At 40.9% G+C, this 19,764-nt stretch overlaps 1 protein-coding gene and 1 non-coding gene across 2 annotated transcripts in view; one reads left to right on the top strand and one right to left on the bottom strand.

Moving 5' to 3' along the window:
* The window catches only part of SERP2 (stress associated endoplasmic reticulum protein family member 2), a 24,739-nt gene extending 5,196 nt beyond the window's left edge, over positions 1-19,543 (bottom strand). The window contains exons 1-2 of the mRNA XM_069068700.1: positions 19,383-19,543; positions 14,435-14,507 (exon numbers count right to left, since the gene is read on the bottom strand). Coding sequence (XP_068924801.1) covers positions 14,435-14,507; positions 19,383-19,466 — 157 coding nt within the window. The 5' untranslated portion in view covers positions 19,467-19,543. The remainder of the gene's footprint in view (positions 1-14,434; positions 14,508-19,382) is intronic.
* Positions 14,154-14,256, top strand: LOC138146784 (U6 spliceosomal RNA). Its single transcript, XR_011164583.1, has one exon. It is a non-coding gene; the product is annotated as a U6 spliceosomal RNA (small nuclear RNA).
* Positions 19,544-19,764: the final 221 nt, after the last annotated feature.

The raw sequence follows: 19,764 nt of genomic DNA, 5'->3' as shown, positions 1-19,764 counted from the left end.
ATATATATATATATATATATATATATATATATATATATATATATATACAGGGGACTTGAAGGAAACCAGGGAAGCCAGATAGAGATGAGAAAGAAGAGAATTCCAAGCATGGGGGACATCCAATAAAAATGCCCAGAGTAGGGAAATGGGGTATCTCGTTTGAGAGATGGCAAGGAGGCCCATGTCATTGGATCATGGTATATGTGGAAGAAGGAGTAAGGGGTAAGAAGCCTGGAAAGGGAGGAAGAAGTCAGCTTATGAAAGGGTCTTAATAGCAAACAGAGGATTTCCCATTTTGTCTCGGAGGTAACAGAATGCCCTCAGAGTTTACTGGATAAGGGGTTAACAAGTTCAGGCCTCTGCTGTAGGAAGATCAATTTGACAGCTGCATGGAGGATGGACTGGACGAGTGAGAGAATTGAAGCGGAGAACAATCAGAAAGCTATTGTAATAAGACTATGATATATAATGACATATAACAATAAAATAATATAATGACAAAAAGCGCTGAGGGCCTGCACCAGAATGGGTGGCGGTGTCAGAGGAGAGACGGGGGCATGTGGAGGAAACAAAGGTAGAATTGACAAGACTTGGCAATGATTTGGATATGGTGGGAGAGAGTGAGGAGTCAGGGATATCACCTAAGCTGCAAGCCTGGGGGACTGGAGGATGGTGTCCTTGACAATAACTGGGAAGGTTAGAAATGGGGGGTGGGGTGGATGGAAGGAATGATCATGAGTTCAGCTTTGGACATGATGAGTTTGAGATGTCTATGCAATATCTAGTTCTAGATGTTCAACAAGCAGTAGGGATGCATCTACAGACAGAGAGATTAGTGAGAGTGAGGCTGACAGAGGGCACAATCTACTGGAGAGGACGGGATGGAGCTGAGATCATATGTGCTTGTAGATGGGTTGGCCTTGGCAAGTAGAAGGGCCACCTCTCTTCACGTGAGACTAAGGCAAGGCATCTAGGTGATGAGAGGTGAAGAGGGGAGAAGAGGGAGCTCTTGCATAATGAACTCAGTTTTGTTCAATATGAGACAAGGTTCTCAGCTGAGAAGGTGGGGATAAAACTCAACAGGTTGGTCCCAGAAGAAATAGTCTAGAAGTCAGAATCCTGCCAGAGAATCTTATGACAGACAATTTTAACAAGAAAATGAGAAAGAGGGACCACAGAGAAGCCCATAGGATGTGCTGAAAAAAAGAAGGGAGAGTGGAAAGAAGGTGGAATTATGGGTGAAAATAAGAAAATCCCCAAACCTATAGAACTTTTAAGTAAAAAGGGAGAATGGTGGGAAAAGTCTAGCATGGTTAATAAAGAAACTTATGAACTAAGAGAGATAACTGAGGAGGAGACAGAAAAACTGGGAAATTCATGGAGACAGAAAAACTGGGAAATTCAAGGAGACAGAAAAACTGGGAAATTCATGGAGACAGATCACTAGAGATCTGTAAAGAACTGACACCAAGAGTCTCAAAACCTCTTTTCATTATATGAGGAAACAGGAAAGCTATCTGTGACCACAGACCAAAGAATTGGAAAGGAGAACCAAAAAAAAAGGAGGGAGCAGAATGAAACAAAAAGAGTTAGTAAAGCACACTTGGGTCTTGTGCAAAGAAGACAAGAAGGCAAGAGCATCTGCCCTCCATTGAGGCATCAGACACAAACGTCATGCAGTACCAATATCCCTTTGCCTAGGTGATTGGGTGGAAAACATGATTATTCAGGTTCCTTCCAGCTCTTCATTCAGTGATGTGAGGATGTGACCCCATCTTGAGTGTCATAGGATTGTGAGGTGAGGGACCATTGGAATAACAATGGACAGCTTTAAAAATGAATTCCAGGGGGAGACCTTTGAGGAGTCTGAATGACTCAAAACATATATTTTCTAGATTTGCTCTGACAGACACTCAGGAAGGAGCCCTGAGGCAGAATGAAGTGTTTAGCTTTTCAGTTGTAGAGAAATGGAAGGTTTTCTCCAAGACTCCTGAGGTACTCACTGGTCGGTCTGTGGGCTGGGGCTTCCACTGAATTTCGTGATCTTGGGAAAGACCTTTGGTCTGCAGAGAAGCCCCAGCAATGTTTGAATTAGAGGCCCTGAAAAAGCCAAATCTATTTAGGAGCAAGCATCAAGAGATGTGAGGGTGAACTCTGTCTCTCCAGGGAGGGGGATATGGCTGAACCAGGCGTTTCTTTGTCTTGAAAAGAAAACCACGAGGACACTGGGACAGAATCCCCCCTGGATCCTTTGGAAAGTCTCTAGCGAGGAAGTTGAAGAATATTCCCTTAGCTGCTGCAAAATAACAATCAATAATCACTCTAAAAATATGCATTTGTTCATTCTAAATTATTCTATTTTTTTTGCTGCTTCTGGGGAAACTCACTTCCCCTTAGAGACCCCCAATGGGTAGATTTTTAAATAGTTAATGATATAAAATAGTGGTTTTGGCAGGAGAAATTGCTGCCATCCTTGGATATTGCTAACAGCTTTGTTCTTGCCCTCAAACCCGACTCCCCACCTGTCCTTCAGACAGACTGGGAAGGCTGTTCACAGGGGTGACTCATGCCTTGTTCCTTAAGAGGCAGGGGCAGGGGAAGCCTTGGAGCCTTGCTCCTCTCTGCTCCCTCCTCCTCCCTCACCTTCCTACAAATTAGTCTCTGTAGCTCAAAGGTATTTACGGAGGGCCCACTAGGTGTGTGGTCTCAACTGGTTCACTGATAGAGGTTCAGCAAGAGAACTTAGTCTCTCCAAGGGTCAAATTGTCATCTTTTCCTTCTTGTTTGTTTGTTGTTGTTCAGTTATTCCAGTCATGTCTGACGCTGTGACCCCATTTAGGGTTTTCTTGGCAAAGATGCTGCAGTGGTTTGCTGTTTCCTTCTCCAGTTCATTTTACAGATGAGGAAACTGAGGAAAATAGAGTTAAGTGACTTGTCCAGGATCACACAGCTATTAAGTGTCTGAGGTCAGATTGGAACTCATTTTCCTGACTCCAAGCCAATAAACAAGAAGAGAAACCAAATGGAGAACCTTGGGCAGAAAAACCAGGATGCTGCTGGGAGGGGTAGGAGGCTGATGGAAATGCACTAGACTTTGTTTTTATCTTTTGGCTTATACCTTTGATTTCATTGGTGTGGGAGAACTCCAGGTAAGGAGACTCCCTTGTCGATGCAGACCAGCTACTGCTCTACACCTCACAATTTTAAAGAGCTGGGGGGGGGCAGAGAATTTACTGTTCAGGATCCCACAGCGAGTATATGCCAGGGGTAGAATTTGAATTCAAGTCCTCCTAGCTCCAGGACTGCCTCATTATCCACTATGTCATGTGATACATAAGTCTATGGGTCATATTTACTTGGGGTGAGGGAAGGAAGAGAATTAGATCTGTGTTTTTAGCAGTATGGGCAGCTCCTGGTGAAGGGCATCTTCATCTGCCATAGATTTGACCTTCTCCGGAATTTATTAAAGAAGTTGCCTGGGGCACAGAGAAGTTAACTAATTTGCCAAAGGTCACACAGTCAGTACATATCCGAGGAGGCCAGATTAGAACCCAGGTCTTCATGATTCAGGGGCTGACACTCTTATTCATTATGCCACCATATTGCTTCTATAAATGGTTATACACACAAACTCTTATGCCTTTTGAATTCTTCAGTATTCTTAGGAGACTGAGGACAGTTGCTAATGACTAAAAAAAGAAAATTCAAGCATCACTGCTTTCTCCAGATGTTGGGATATGTTCAACTACAATTTCCTGATTTGTTAGGGCAGACAGCCATGAGTGGTACAGCCCTTGGGGAGAGGAGAGTTACCAGCTGGGGAAGGCAGAGAGGAGAGAGGATGGTTAGATGGATGAATGGTAGCACAGCCAACCTACTGACTGGTAGAAATGTTGAAAGGGTCCCCCTTATCTTGGCTTCATTTTGGGTGACTCCAGAAGCATTTAGCATTAACACTGGACCAAGACAGGCCAGCCTTGAAGCCAGGGTCTGGGGTTTGGGGGTGTGGTTAAGATAGGTACAGGAGGACCTTTCGAGGCTGCCCTAAGAACTGGGAGACATGGGATCTCTCCATTAAATCGAGGCATCAGGGCTATCTGAAAATGAAGGCAGGAAAGAACTGGAGGAGGCTGAATGGTAAGGAAAGTCAAGGCTACCTAATTCACCCCAGGGAAAAATGTTACTAAGAATCACCCCTTCTCATTCTTTCTCTTGGGAAGGCTAGCCAAGGAAAGGCTTGTCCTTGGGCTGACCTCTCCCCTAGGGAGAATACCTGAAGCGTGCATAAGGAACTGCAAAGTCCAAAGAGCTCCTAGACCAGGCAGACAAAACTGCAGACAGATTGCTGGATTATTAACAGTTGGCCATGCCAAAAGATCCCAGGGTCTGCTTCACTGAACCACTCTCATTGCACACTGATTACCAGTTAGATGCCAGCCATAATTACTAGTTTAGAGGGTAAAGGGGGCACAGATGTGTGCTACCTGCTGGGGCCTGGGCTGCTAGAAGGTCTTGTAGATAGCCTGGCCCAAACACCTACCCCCCCTTCCTTTGTAAGGCCAGGCTCTTGCTCACAGATGTTCTAACCTCTTGGACCCAGGACTCATCTGTTCTTTCTACTCTGCCCCTATGCTGCTTAGATCCCTTCACCCCAGGTACAGCTTTGCTGGGGGTATAACAAAGGTGAACAGAGCGTACTGGTTGGATTTTTTTTCCTCCTTTCTAAAACTCTCTCTTTCCCACGAAGCCCAGTTTATCTAGAGCAAAAGTTCTTAACCTAGGGTCTGAGAACTTTTAAAAATGCATATTTTGCTAACTGCATTTCAATATAACTGGTTTTCTCGGCAATTCTATTTTATGCATTTAAAAAAGAGAATTCTGAGAAGGGGTCTTTACCAGACTGTCAGATCATGACACAAAAATGGTCAAAAACACACCCTGATCTAGTTTTTGATACTTCTCTTCAAAGGAAATATTTAATTCAATTCAGCAAGCATTTATTAGTGCCCGCAGTATACATAACACCAAGCTCTAGGGATGTATACATGTATACATGACTCCAGGGATTAAAGATGAAAATGAAACAATCTTTGGTTTTAAGGAGCTTACACTCAGTGGTGCAAGACACAGGTTATAGTGACCAATGGAATTCGGATGTCAACACTGTACCACACCAGTAATGGATACAGAGGTATAAATGGTACTGTGTTTGGGAATACTGGAGGGGGGAACAGTGCTGAGAAGGGAACTGGAATAGACACTCAAATATTTTCTTCTATGATTCAAAGGAAGATATAAATTAAATTGTGATCCTATTTTTGGGGGGGTTAAATGTTGTTATTATTTGCCGTTCATTCTTGAAGAGGACCATGAAGTATTCGGAAGGTCATGTCATGACTTGCAAGTGAATTGGATTTAAATGAGGAAGGGCCGTGCAAAGTCACCAGCCTCACTTTATCCTCCGGAGCCATCTGGGTCCAGTGACCAGATATAGATCAGGATGACTGGAGATGATGGTACCTGGGTTAAATATACCTTAGGAGGGGAGGATGAACATAGTAGATACATACAAAGAGCTATAAAGTAGCTGAGGTCTATGAAAAGGGTATACTCCCCTGTCAACTCCAGGCCCTGTGGGGTCAACCATGTAAAAAAATAAAAATAGAAGTAATAGAAGGAGATGAAAACACTGTATGAGCTGATGGCTGATTATACAATAGACTAGAAAACCAGTATACTAATCAGAGTCATAATGGACAGGAGAAATCCTGATGAAGAAATCTAAAGCAGCTGCCCAGGACTTACTTAGCTACAAGGGAGGTTCACAAAGGACCTAGAAAGTCTAGAGAAAATGCAAGACTATAAGAGAGTATGTCTCTCTTTACTGTATGTGTGTGTTTGTGTGTGTGTGTGAGAGAGAGAGAGAGAGGGAGAGAGGGAGAAAGAGAGAAAAGTGAGAGAAGAAAGAGACAGAAAGAGGAGACAGAAAGAGAGAGAATGAGAGAGTGAGAGTGAGAGACAGAGAGACAGAGAGGAGAAAAGGAGAGGAAATGGAGAATTAATGGAACAGGAAGGTTCTATTAACGGCTGTTAATAGGTGTATGTAATCTCATATGACCCTTTTCCCTTGGAAAAGGAATCCCGTTCCCAGGTCTAAAGGCACACAGGTATTTCAATCGTTGTTGCTTTGAACTTCAGCTCATTTCACAACTGTGACACATCCTGAGTCCCATAGAGCCCAAATATTGCCTTGGGTGAGGAGCTTGCTTATGGGGAGGCTTGCTTTCAGGAAGGCTTTCACACCTTTTGGCACTGAGCCAATTAGGCACTGAGTCCCACGGGTTGTGGTGCCTTTGGCTCTGAGTCTATTAGTTGAAATCTATATATGCTGGGAGTTTGGTATTTTACTTTGAGGTTCATTCATGGGAAGAATGTTTCTTTGTGATTGACATATCCTTTCCAGGAATGGCAGCATGGAGTTCTCAGAGCTAGCATTGAAATGGGGTTAGGGTATGTGCCCAGCAGCATGATACGGAGGTGTCTGGGAAGCAGCATCATGGACTGGGACTGACTCATCAGTGAGAACCCAGGGAGTCACAGGGGTGGTACCTTCAGTTCTGGACAGAGGTAGAGCTGGAGAGCAGGCAGCATGATGTAAAGATGGAAGATAATGTCTTTATGAAAAAGGTAGGAAACCAGGAAAAACTGTGAAGATAGGGGTATGCTAAATTCCTATAAACTTCAACTTCTTGAATCTAGATTTTAGGAAACCATGGTAAAGTCATAACCTCTGAGCCTCAGTTTCCTCATCTGTAAAATGGGAAGGTTGGAGTAGGTGGTCTCCAAAGTATCCTGCAGCCCTAAATCTATGATCCCAAGAATCTAATTTTAAAGTTTGAAGATGGAAAGTTTCTGAGACATTGAGAAGAATGTCTAGTCTTGAGGGAACCATAAAAGGTATTTTAGTTAGCAAAAGTTCAGATTTCTGACATGCTTTAACATTTTCAAAGAGCCAACTAAAAATGAATGCAAAAAAAAAATGAGAACTTTGAGTTATCCCATTTAGTTAATACAAAAATTCTCATTCCTTGAAATGAACATACTGTACCAAAAGCTATTGCTGATAGCTCACTTTATATCAGTAGGAACACTTCTGCTGCAAACCACTGGTTTTTAGAGCTGTTTGGGGGGAAGTGAAATTCACATTTTGTTTCTTCTCCTAAACAACCTCCAACAGGCTAACACGCAAATCACCAAAAGCTGGCTTTGGTTCAGAGCCTGCTAGACTTTCTTCAGTGCCTTATCACATGGAAAAATATTATCATATGTGAAGCATGTTATCATTAAAAATGCTGACATGTACCCTAAGTACTTAAGAGATAATGTCAACTGTTTTCTTCAGGAGAGATTAAGACAATGTTAAAAGCATTGGCGAATCTATTCAAGGTACATCCACAGCTGAAGGCCTGGAATCTTAACAGCACACCATCTTCATTAGCTTTATTCAGATACCCTGGTGGGATGAAGAAGGGGTCCAAGGAACCCATGCATCATGCTCTGTTTAGAGAGATTATAAAAACAAAAACAAAAGCCAAACCTCTGTCTGTGACGTATGTTGGCATGTCAAAGGCAGTAATGTTTCTCAAAGGAAATAGCCTTGGAAATGCCATAATTACTCTTAATGGCCATACTTCTTAAGCTGGTTTTGCCAAGTGTGAGGGTAACCATTAAGGGAACATGAAATGGAAGAATAAACAAATGCTACCTTATGATATTCATAAATGATACTTAGATGGACACTGTACTCTAAGAGGTATGTCTTCTGCCCTCTCAGATGTACAGAGTAGTTAGAGGAGCAGCAAGGTGAGTGTGGGGTCCAGGTACCCATCCAGATGTGTGTCTGGTAGGATGTAATTCCTGACCACAGGCAGGAGAAGAATACCACTATCGGTCAACTCCCTCACAGTGACCACAACTTTCAGAAGCAATGATTAAATGCATCAATTCCAGCCCTAGCATCAGCCTGGAAGGCCAATCTAGATCCTAGCTCTTGGGGAAAAAGCAGAGCCCCTATTTTCCCTCTCTAAGAAAAAGGGTTGTTGTTCAGCCATTTTCAATCACATTAGACTCTTCATGACCCCATTTGGGATTTTCTTGGAAAAGATATTATAGTGGTTTGCTTTTTCCTCTCCAGCTCATTTTACAGATGAGGAAATTGAGGCAAACAGGGTTAAGTGACTTGCTCAGGGTCATAAGTCATTATTGATGCTTCATTCATAGCCAGTAAGTATCTGAGGTTGGATTTGAACTTAGGTCTTCTTGACTTTAGACCCAGCTCTCTATCCACTGCACCATCTAGCTGCCCCCAAAAGGAAAAGGGAGAAAGGCATATTATTCTTTACTTGCTTTTTCTCCATGAGGTAAAGTATTAGAAGTGAAAATTAGAATTGGGAGGGACATTTGAGGATGTCCAGTCTAATTTATATTTAAAACATGTGTCCCTTCTGTGGAATTCCTCAAATGAGGTAATAATGGGTCATCTGGCCTATGCTTGAAGACCTCCAGTGAGAAGGGACTCACTATCCCTCTAAAGCAGTCCATACTCTTTACTGACAGTTAAATTTGTAAATGTGGGAGTCAGAAAGCACCGCAGAGACCACTGGCCCCAACCTGAACTTGAACAAGGATATGTTCTGCAACACACCTGCCAAACCTTTGATAGATGACTTCTAGCTAGGAAGAACCCACATCCTCTTGAGGTAAGGCATTTCAATCCTAGATGATCATAATAATACTTAGGATGATGATGGTAATAACTGGCAATTTATCGTGTGACATGGGAGACAATGGCATAGGACTGTGCCCTCATCAAGGAAGGTGCTGTGCTCTATGAGCAAGGTAGAATTGAAGTAGTTCCAAAGAATTGCAAGATGTGCAAATTTAGAGAATCCAGCCCAAATGCACACATAGACTACGTGTGCCTGGCCTGTGATAGAGCATTCTAAGCTTGTATCCGTCTGATCAGCTCCAGCTGAACACACTGACACCTGACGCTGACACAGTGATGGCTATTTTGGTCCTCTTCAAGAACGGCGGATAACAATCCACCAACCAACAAGCCAAACAACCAGAGAGAAGACCGAATTAGTTGGTTCTAGACATAGAGATTCTCAATATGGATTCCACTTCTAGCATCCCCAAGACTGCTACTCTTGGTGCTTATCATTGGCCTTTGACGAGTTCTAGATCCTCTACAGGGTAAGGAATACCAAAGCGCTTTAAAGCTTTTAGAGTGATTTCCATACTTTAGCGCACTTAAAACACTTTATAGCTTCTTGTGGTAGCTACTAAAGGCATTATCATTCCCATTTTACTGAAGAAGAAACAGAGGCCCAGAGAGGTGAGGGGATAGTCACACCACTATTAAGTATCAGAGGAAGACTTTAAAATCAGCTGTTCTTCACTTCAAGTTTATCCCTCTGTGACATATTGCTTCTCAAATGTACAATTTCACACACACATGTACACACACATATGTACATATACACATGTGTGTACACACATGTGCATATATGCACACACATACATACTACAGTGCTTCTCCCCCTCCTCTCTGCTTATCTTGTTCCTTTCAAGAATCACATCTTGGAGGTGATTAGGAGACGAGCTCAAGCAAGTTCCTGCTTTTACTCTGCCATCTTGGCTCTGCCCCCACAAGACTTACATCTTTAATTACGTCATGGTCTTATCTCAGAAAGTTACAGTAATACCCAGAAGGACCAAGTTTCCTCTTTGCATTAAGATCTCTAGTTTATCTTCTACTAAGCAACCCTTAATATATTTCAAGACACTAGCCACGTCCCACCTATGTCTTCTTTTCTGCAGGCCGAACATTCCAAGTTCCTTAATCTTTTTTTGTCATATTTTATCACGTTTTGTCCCCATCTTGGTCACTATCTCTTGGAAATTCATCACGATCTCCTCCTAAAACGTGGTTCCCAGAACAGAGCCTGGAATGTTAGATATGGCATGAGCATGACAGTGTGCAGTGGAATTATGTGGATACTTCTAGCTCTGAACACTACACATTCATTAATATGGCCTAAAATAGCACAGTTTGGCTTCCAGGCAATACCTTTAATTCACGTGAAGCTATGTTGCTGCTCTTTGGTCATTTTAGTTGTGCCTGACTCTTCGTGACCCTGCTTGGGATTTTCTCGGTAGAGATACTGGAGCAGTTTGCCATTTCCTTCTCCAACTCATTTTTTACAGATGAGGAAACTGAGACAGGGTCAAGTGACTTACCTAGGGTCACACAGCTAGTAAGTGTCTGAGGTCAGATTTGAACTCAGGAAGATGAGTCTACCTGACTCTGGGCCCAGCACTCTATCCACTGGGCCACCTACCTGTCCCATAAAGTATGCATGCTACTAAAACTCTCAAGTCTTCATAATAACTGTTTCTTGGCACCATGTCTCTATTTCTATACTTGGATAGTTGAATTTTATTATTAAATGTCTAAAAATTTTAAATTATTATTAAATTTCATCTTGTTAAATGAGTCCCTTATTCCAATCATCAAAATCCTTTTACATGATAATTCTGTCATTCAATATGGTAATATATTTCTTTTATTTTTGTGTCCTCTGGAAGTATAAAAATGGCACCTTTTTTGTAAGCCAAAGGATTAATGAAAATCTAGAAGAGAGCAGAGTCAAAGACAGATTCCTGAGGCCATTCAATAGAAACCTCCCTCCAACTTCATCAGTATTCTTTTGGGGTCCTCTCTTGAATGAGGAAATGGCCCTTCTCCTGGCCAAGGCAAACCCCTCTACGTTCACCCTTGATCCCATCATCTCCCATTTTTTCCAGCAGATAACTTATATTATCATGTCTACTCTCTTTATAATTCTTAGTGTTTCTCCATCAACTAGCTCTTTCCTTGCTGTCTACAAACATACTCATTTCTCTCCCATCCTTAAAAACCCTTGTCTGATCCTACCATGCCCAATCTGAGCACAGTATCTAGTATCTCTCCTCTCCTTAACTAAACTCATTGAGAAAGCTACCATGTTTCCCCGATAATAAGACACTGTCTTATTATTTTTTTTTGGACAGAAAAACATCAGAGGGCTTATTTTCAGGGGAGGACTTATTTTAATGAACATTGACAGCAATTTTAATAAACAGGTAAATGTGAACAAAAAAATGTACCTTTATTCAATAATGAATTCAATAAAGAACAGATGACGCGCTCACTGCTGCAGCTCTGATTGGATGCAGCTCGGAGCACGGCATACGTTTCACCCGGGGGGGGGGGGGCGGTGCATACAGAGGGTACCGTAATGTAGCGTGTAGCGCAGGGGATCACCTTCACTACAGTATCAATCTCAATAGGGCTTATTTTCGGGGGAGGGCTTATTTTAGAGGAATCTTACACATTAAGGGGAGGGCTTATTTTCTGGATAGGTCTTATTATCAGGGAAACACGGTATCTACAATTGGGGCCTTCACTTCCTCTCCTCTCACCTCTAACCCTTTGTCATATGGCTTTTGGGCTCATCTAACTGAAACTGCCCTTTCTAAAGTCACCAATGATGGTTTAAGTGCCAAATCTAACGACCTTTTCTCAGTCCTCATTCTTCTTGACCTCTCTGTAGTCTTTGACATTGTTGATCACACCCTCCTCTTGGCTACTCTTTCTTCTCTAGATTTTTGGGACATTCTTCTCTCCTGATTCTCCTTCTATATGTCTGACTGCTCCTGGTCAAAGCTTCATCCACGTCATTCCCAGTAAGCTATTACATAGCCCCAGCAGTTTGAGGTTCTTTCCTCCCTTACTTCTGAGTCACATCCTTCTACCTCTGCCTTTTAACAAAGCTTTGGATTTGGAAAATCTGTCTCTCTTCAGACTATTTTTCCTCCTTGTCTTTCTCTTAAATATTTTCTTTCAAGAAACCTTTTATTCCTTTATTCTCCATGGCAGCAGGAACCAAACTGTGTGGGCCCTTGAATGACAAGCTAAGGATTTTGAATTTCATTCATCAGACAATAGAGAATTATTGAAGGTTTCTGAGTAGAGGAAGGAAGTGGTCAGAACTGTGCACTAGGAAGATTAATCTGGTAATGACACATAGGATGGAAGGAAAGGATGAAGGGAGACTCGTTAGAAGACTTTTGCAACCACAAACTCCCTCTCTTTCCTTGCAAAGGTGAGGGACCATGGGTGTGGAACATTGCATATACTGTCAAATTCAGGTGATGAATACTTTTTGCTTAGTTTTGTTGCATTACTTTTTTCTTTGTTTTTCCATTCTATGTCATAAGGGATGGCACATTGCTTAGGATAGGTGGAAGGGCTATACACAGAAATGAAGGTGATGTAAAAATAAGACTTTTTTTTTCTTAAACAGAAGGTTTTAAATTATATCTCAGACATTCCTGGCTATGTGACCTTGGGAAAGTAACTTAATCTCTGCCTTAGTTTCCTCTTCTATAAAATGGAAATAATAATAATACCATCTGTCTCACAGGTTTGTTGTGAGGAAAAAATGAGATAATATTTGTAAAGCACTCTATAAACCTTAAAATGCTTTATGAGTGATGTAAGTTATTATTACTACACCTACTATACTTCTTAGTGTTTTCTTCTCTTCCTGATTTGTTTTTCATTTGCTTCCCTTACTCATAAATGCTATTTTGATTGGGTAAGAATTTTTTTAGCAGATAATCCTAGAAACCAAAATCATATTGGAAAAACTATTCTGAGCCATAAAATACCAAGCAGCACCTTGGGAATGATACCTTCCCCTGCCTCCTATGGGATTTGGTCTTTTTTTGGGGAAACCACTACTCTAGAAAGTCAAAAGAAAACATTTTACTCAGTGGCTTTTCCCTTGCCAAAGAACATAGAAAATAGTATCATAGAGGCAGAGCTGGAAGGAACCCTTAATTTTATATACGAGGAAACAGAGGCTCAGAGAGGTTAGGTGACTTGTTCATGGACACAGAGCTAGTTAAAGGTCAGACACGGAATTAGAACCCAGACCTTCCTAACTCTAAATCTAGTATTCTTGCACGTCTTCTTGGTGTTATTACTTGGCTGGGCTAGGGGACAGAAAAGGACTGAATCGATAGGGTAATCTGTTTGCTTCAGTCACAGGGACCTATGTCCCCATTGACAATGGGTTGGCTTAAATCTCCTACTTCAATCTCTGCAATCATTTGAAAGGTTACAAAACTCCAACATTTCAGGTCATGCTGCCTCAGGGTATTTTTTTTCCCATGGATGATCTTGGGAGGAAATCAGTGTGAAAGTGAAACCTGCCATTTATATATAGGTTCCCAAGTCTGAGATGACCATATTATAGGCCAAAGGCTCAACCCAATGTGAAAGCCCAGGGCATCAGTCCTACAAAAGAATGTGTCACTCTCTGGAATGTGAACCTTATCTCAGAAAGAAGTCCCTTACTGTGACTTCCCCCAAGGGTTTCTAACTCTTCTTTGAAAAGGTAGGTTGTGGTAACAGTTAAATTTTAGACATTTAGGCAGGTAGATAATTCAATGAACAGAGAACTGGGTCTAGAGTCAGGAAGACTTAAGTTCAAATTCAGCCTCAGACATTTACTAGTTATGTGACCCTGGATAAGTCACTTAACTTCTGTCTGCCTCAGTTTCCTAATCTGTAATATGGGAATAATAACAGCTCCCATCTCAGAGCATTTGTTATGCTGATGAGATAATATTTGTAAATGGCTTTCTTTATAAACCATAAAGCACTACATAAATGCTAGCTGCTATTATCATATATGCTTTGGTTATGATTTTTGGTATGATGCGTTATACTCATTCTTACACTATTCATATTTGCTGGAACAGAAACAATTATTAAATCAATAATAACAACAATAGCTAACATCTATTTACTGTTTTAGAGTTTACAGTGTTCTTTCCATGTTTATCCCACTTGAACTTTAATCTTGTTTCTGGTTTCACTAGGGTTATTTCTTTGCTGTGGTGGGGGGACAGAAGAGGGCTAAATAAATAAATAAATAAATAAATAAATAAATAAATAAAGTAAACATGTACCTGTGAGTTCTGTTCACCAGGACAAGAGAGACCTATGCCCCCTCTGACAATGAATCAACTCATGCTTGCTTTGGCAGCACATATACTAAAACTTGAATGATACAGAGAAGCTTAGGATGGCTCCTGCCCAACAAGGACATGCAATTGCGTGAAATATTCCATATGTATTTTTTAAAATGCATCAGTTCAAGCCCAAGGCAATAATTACTATGAGTCTGAAACTGATATACTTCTAATAGGCTGTCCTTATAAATAAAATACATTTTCTCCACTGATAGAGAATAGCATGGAAGTGAAAGCTAGCATTGAAACACCCTTCCTTTGTTCTCAGGGGCAGCGTGCATACCTGATCCACAGACAACAAAAACAAACAGTGCCAGCAGCCACGGGCCCACAGGATATTTCTCTTCTTGTGGTCTCTAAAATGGAAGGGACCAGAGAAAAGAGAATTAGATTTGCCTTATTAAAAAAAATAATTTGCCTTTTTAGTTCACATTTTTATAAAGGCATATCTTGAAGCTAACTTACATCCACTTCCAACTTCTGAACTGATGAAGAGTATCAATGAATAGTTTGAGGAAGAAGAAGAAAAAGATGAAGAAGAGGGAGAAGAAAAAGAAAGAGAGATGGAGGAAAGAAACAGAGAGAGAAGGAGGGAAGGAAAGAGGGGAGAGAGAGAGAGAGAGAGAGAGAGAGAGAGAGAGAGAGAGAGAGAGAATCAAATTAATTTCCTTTTCCATTCTCACAATGTCCTTTTTTTGTGTGCCAATGGGATGGAGGATGACGACATGTAAAGGCCCTGATAAAAATAATCCTGAATTGTAGGGGATTGCAGCATCATAGAATCATACAGTTTAGAGCTATAAAGGCATTTAGAGATCAAGCCCAGGGGTTCTTCACCATCTGTCAAGGGCCCCATTAAGAGTCTGCTGAAGTCTCTGAAGCCTTTCTCAGAATAACGTTTTTAAATGTATTAAATAAAATTCATAGGATTACAAAGGAAACCAATTATACTGAAATACAGCTATCAAAATATTTTTTTTAAAGTTACAGACCCCAAGCCAAGAGCCCTTGATCAAGTCCAGTTCTTACTCCCCACATTCCCCCTGCCATTTTGCAAATGAAAAAACAGTGGCCTAGAGAAAGTCCATACCTCCTCAGAGGTCACACAGATTGCAAGGAGGGAATGGAGTCTCAAGCCTAGGATCTTTTGCTCAAGAAAAATAGCAGCATTCTAAACAGGGTTTCATACCACTGGACTGGAAGTCAGGAGACCTGATTTCTAATGTTGCTCCTGCCGTTAACTAGCTATGTGACTTGGGCAAGTTGGTCAGCTTCCTGAGGCCTCAGACCATCAAGTAAGAGTTTCCTTACTTGCAAAATGACTAGATTATCTCTTTTGGGCCTTCTAGCTCTGACATCCTATGATCTGTGAAAGTTTAATCTAAACCTTTCCACATGAAACAATTCCCTCCAAATTTTCCTTGTAAAAATAATTTTCCTTTCTCGCATAGATTTCATCCATCTCAGGGGATCTCCAAACCCATTTGTACGTGGAGGTGGCATGCTCTATGAGCATGATGGTCTAAGAGTCAAGGAAGACCTGAGTTCTAAGCTTGCCTCTGACATTAGTTGTGTGCCCTGTGGGTACTTAACCTCTTAATACTTAACCTCTCCTAGCTTCAGTTTCCTCATCTGTAAAATGGGGATAATAATACCTCTAGTGGTATTCTTCATAAGGCAGTTAGGAGGATCAAAGAGAGAAGGTATATAAAATACTATGTTGTCAGCCCTCATCATCATCATCATTATTGTCATCATTATGGCAAAAATATGGGCCTAACAAATAATTTCACTGAATATTTAGAAGTGCTGGAAACCCAAGCAATCCATCAATTAACAAACATTATATATGTATATATTATGTGTATATATACACATACATGTGTGTATGTATGTTTATATATGTATGTTTAGTCGATTATGCCCAAAAGATTCAGAAAAAGCATTGCAAAGACAAAATTAAAAGGGGAAAAATAGAAAAAATAAAAGGACACAAAATTACATTCTTATCAGCTTTGGGTCTGAATAGGTCTTGACTAAATATAAGCCTAAAAAGACAAGTTACCTTTTGCTGTTAAAATCTTTCACCAGGTTTTTTGGATTGATATTGGATTACTTATTTAGTAGAATCTCTCATTAGCAGTTAAGGTATAGTGGGAATAACTCAAAACAATCATTTAGATCAGGTAGAGGGAACTGTGGCATGCCTCCTTCTTCAACTCCAACTCCTAATGGGCAACAGACTGGGTTTTGCATAAATGATTTTCTCAGTGGCTTGCTTCAATGTGTGGATGTCAGCAAATGGTGACTAAAGAAGAGATGGTTCATGGATTTCTCTTCTCAGGGAGATGAAGAATTCTACCTGACAATGTTCTGTAAATGATAAGAGAAATTACATCATCCTCTTTGTTGCCCTTGACCCAACATAGTGAGGGAAAAATCAGTCTTAAATAACTGAAAATGATAACTCTAAGTGGATATTTCACAGTGCCGCCATTACATTTGGTGTGATGGTCTGGTCTACCCTAGACCAAGTACATCAACTTATGTTAACTGAAGTTACTTGGAACAGATTTTGATACATGTCCCTCTCATCTTTACTCCAACTCTCCCACATTAAACTGGTCTGAACTAGTTTAATGAAAAAATTCGTTCCTGCCTGTGTTTTCCCATACTTGCTAAAGAAGAAGTTGCTTTGCCTATATAGCTAGTTAAAATTTAAAAAAGAATTCAGGAATCTAGAAATCACTTGCTAATTAGAATGAATCTTCTTAATTTACAAGAAGAAAAGGTTTATAGGTGGAAACTTGAAATTGGGGTAAAGATCTCCCCAAATTTCTGAATCATAATTCATCAGAGTTCGATAATTTTTTTCAATAGCCTATAGTTGATTCCATTGATGGTCTTGTTGAGTCTAGGTGTATTTGTCACTATTCTGTCTGGGAATCCAATGAACCTTGAATCCAAATGTTAAGCAGATGAGGGATGTTTAATTGATACCTCTTGGTTAGAGGAGCCATCCTCATGGAGCCAATGCAATGCAAAATTTGAGCTCTAACAGACAAAGTTAGCCCCTAGTAGTTCTTCCTTTGACTTTAAGAGGGTAATTCAGAATGCTCCTTACATAATCCTCTTCTGTGGACAGAGAGCTGACCTCAGCATCAGGATGGAGACTCTGACTGTGTGACTTTAGGGAAGTCACTTAACTTCCCAGGGCCCCCAGACCACTCTATAAGACTTCATTGCAAAACAGGTGTAGTCCACATTGGTTGATGAAACTTCTTTACAACAGATGCTCCCTCATATGCCCAAACTAAATGTGCTGCCTGAAATTTTAGATGGAATCCAGTTAAAATCTCCTAACTTACTGAAAGAAACCCAGAATATAGACATATTACCAGTCTAATTGTGTTTGACTAGGGATTGGGAAAATCAGGTTTCATTGTTTTCTTTTGAGAGAATTTCATCTCCCCTTTGAAGGAGCTAATCCATTTCCATCAAAATTAGTTAGAAAGCTAGCAGAGAAGTGAAAGAAACAATTCATCCAATTATATTTGAATATCACATACAAATGTTCCCCTTGGCAAGGAAACCTTTTATTACGAGTTGGTATAACTTGGCTGCCACTTAGACAATCAGGTCTAACATTTCTCAGGGACATTCCTTCCTCATTAAGGTTAAAACAAAACAAAATAAAAAAACAAACAAAAATGAAAACCTTTCCTCTAGTTGACAGTGAGAACTGAAGGAGAGATTATCTCTTAGGGGTAAGGTTGAAAGTACATGCTTGAATATTGATTAGCACAGCAGGTTTCCACTGAGTGAAATTAGATAAGGAGACATACTTCAGTGAAAAATATTTCCCATTCAATGGCTCTGTAGAGCCCAGGCTGAAAGTTTTACTACCAACAACTCAATGAAATGTCCTAATAAATCACTGAAAGGCAGACAGGGAGTAGTTTAGCTTGAAACTTAAGATTCAAAGTGAAGTTCAGTTTACACCCAGAGTTTCTCTGCCTTTGCACAAAGTCTGATTTGGCCCAAGTTCTAAGTAGCATGGTGTTAGCAGATCTCACTTTTGGACAGTTACACAAGTCATCAAGAAAAGATACTGTCTAATCTGCCAACCTGACCTTTCTAGTCAAACCTCAAAGTCTCTATGAAATTTCCACTCTAACAAATGGGATAATAAATAAGAACTGGGGAAAAAAACAAAATAAAACAAACTGACTCTTCCCCCCCCCCCATCCCTAGCTTGAGGATATGATTTCCAACTCTTGTTCTAATCCAAATTTTTTGTTGTTGTTGAGTCCTTTTCAGTCCTGTCCAACTCTTCATGAACCCATTTGGGGTTTTCTTGGTAAAGATACTGGGATGGTTTGCCATTTCATTTTCCTACTCATTTTACAGATAAGGAAACTGAGGGAAAAAGGGTTAAGTGACTTGCCCAGGGTTACACAGCTAGTAAGACTCTGAGGCCAGATCTGAACTCAGGTTGTCCTGACTCCAAGTCCAGCACTCTAACCACTGTACCATCTAGCTGCACCTTGAATTCAAGTTATCTTTCCTCTAATGATATGAATTTAATTCTTTCCCAGAATACTTCACTGTTTGGAAGATTCCTTCAAAGATGGCTCAAATTGAGCTCTTCTTATGAACTCATCCTGCTTTGTACAGTCCACCATAACCAAGACATCAGACAACAATCAGAGTGATTTGTTGCTGTACTGGCTAGGATCATCTCTCCACTTCTGCTGACCCAACTATGAGTCTGAGTAGCCCCAGCCACAGGGGTGAGAAAGTCTGTTGGGCAAAGTTACTGGAAAAGTCCTGGATTTGGAATCAGCATACTGAGGTTTGAACTTCATCTCTGCCACCCTGAGGGAAAGTCACTTAGCTTTAGGGTGTAAGGTCTCTTCCAATTCCAAAATGATGATTCTGTGTTCCTTTATTTCAAAATCTTACAATCCCCCCCCCATTCCCTTTTCTAGGCATTCATTACTCTCCCTCCAAGTTTCCTCAATTTGGGGAAAGAGTCTTTATTCCTTGCCCTTCTCTGTGCCCAAGTCCACAATCTATGGTATCCCCATCCTCACTGGAGAGAAGCAGCATATGGCAGAATATATGAAGAGGAAGGGATTCATGCTCAGCCTTAGAGAGAAAGAAAGCCAGCCTCTGAGATGCCCTCCCTCCCCAACCCACCATAGCACAGCATCCATCTCCTGCCTTACCAGGGTTTTGGCTACGTTCCCTCTCTGTGTGATGTTTTTGCTGTGTTTCTTGTTAGCCATCCGGATCCGCTGTTTGGCCACCATTGCTTGGCTGCTTTTAATTGTTTTAAACTCTTTCCTTCCTTCCTTCCTTCCTTCCTTCCTTCCTTCCTTCCTTCCTTCCTTCCTTCCTTCCTTCCTTCCTTCCTTCCTTCCTTCCTCTTTTCCTCCCTCCCTTTCTCTCCTCCCTCCTTCCTTCCTCTTCTTTCTTTCTTTCTTTCTTTCTTTCTTTCTTTCTTTCTTTCTTTCTTTTTCTGTCTCTTTCTTCCTCCCTTCCTTCCTCCCTCTCTTCCTCTCCTTTCTTCCTTCCTTCCTTCCTTCCTTCCTTCCTTCCTTCCTTCCT

This window comes from Petaurus breviceps, unplaced genomic scaffold, assembly GCF_028583685.1.
Source record: "Petaurus breviceps papuanus isolate PSGF00001 unplaced genomic scaffold, PetGlider_PUasm1.0 90769, whole genome shotgun sequence".
NCBI classification, from domain to species: domain Eukaryota; kingdom Metazoa; phylum Chordata; class Mammalia; order Diprotodontia; family Petauridae; genus Petaurus; species Petaurus breviceps.
Note: the sequence above shows the minus strand (reverse complement) of the source record. Positions and strands in the feature narration are given on the sequence as shown.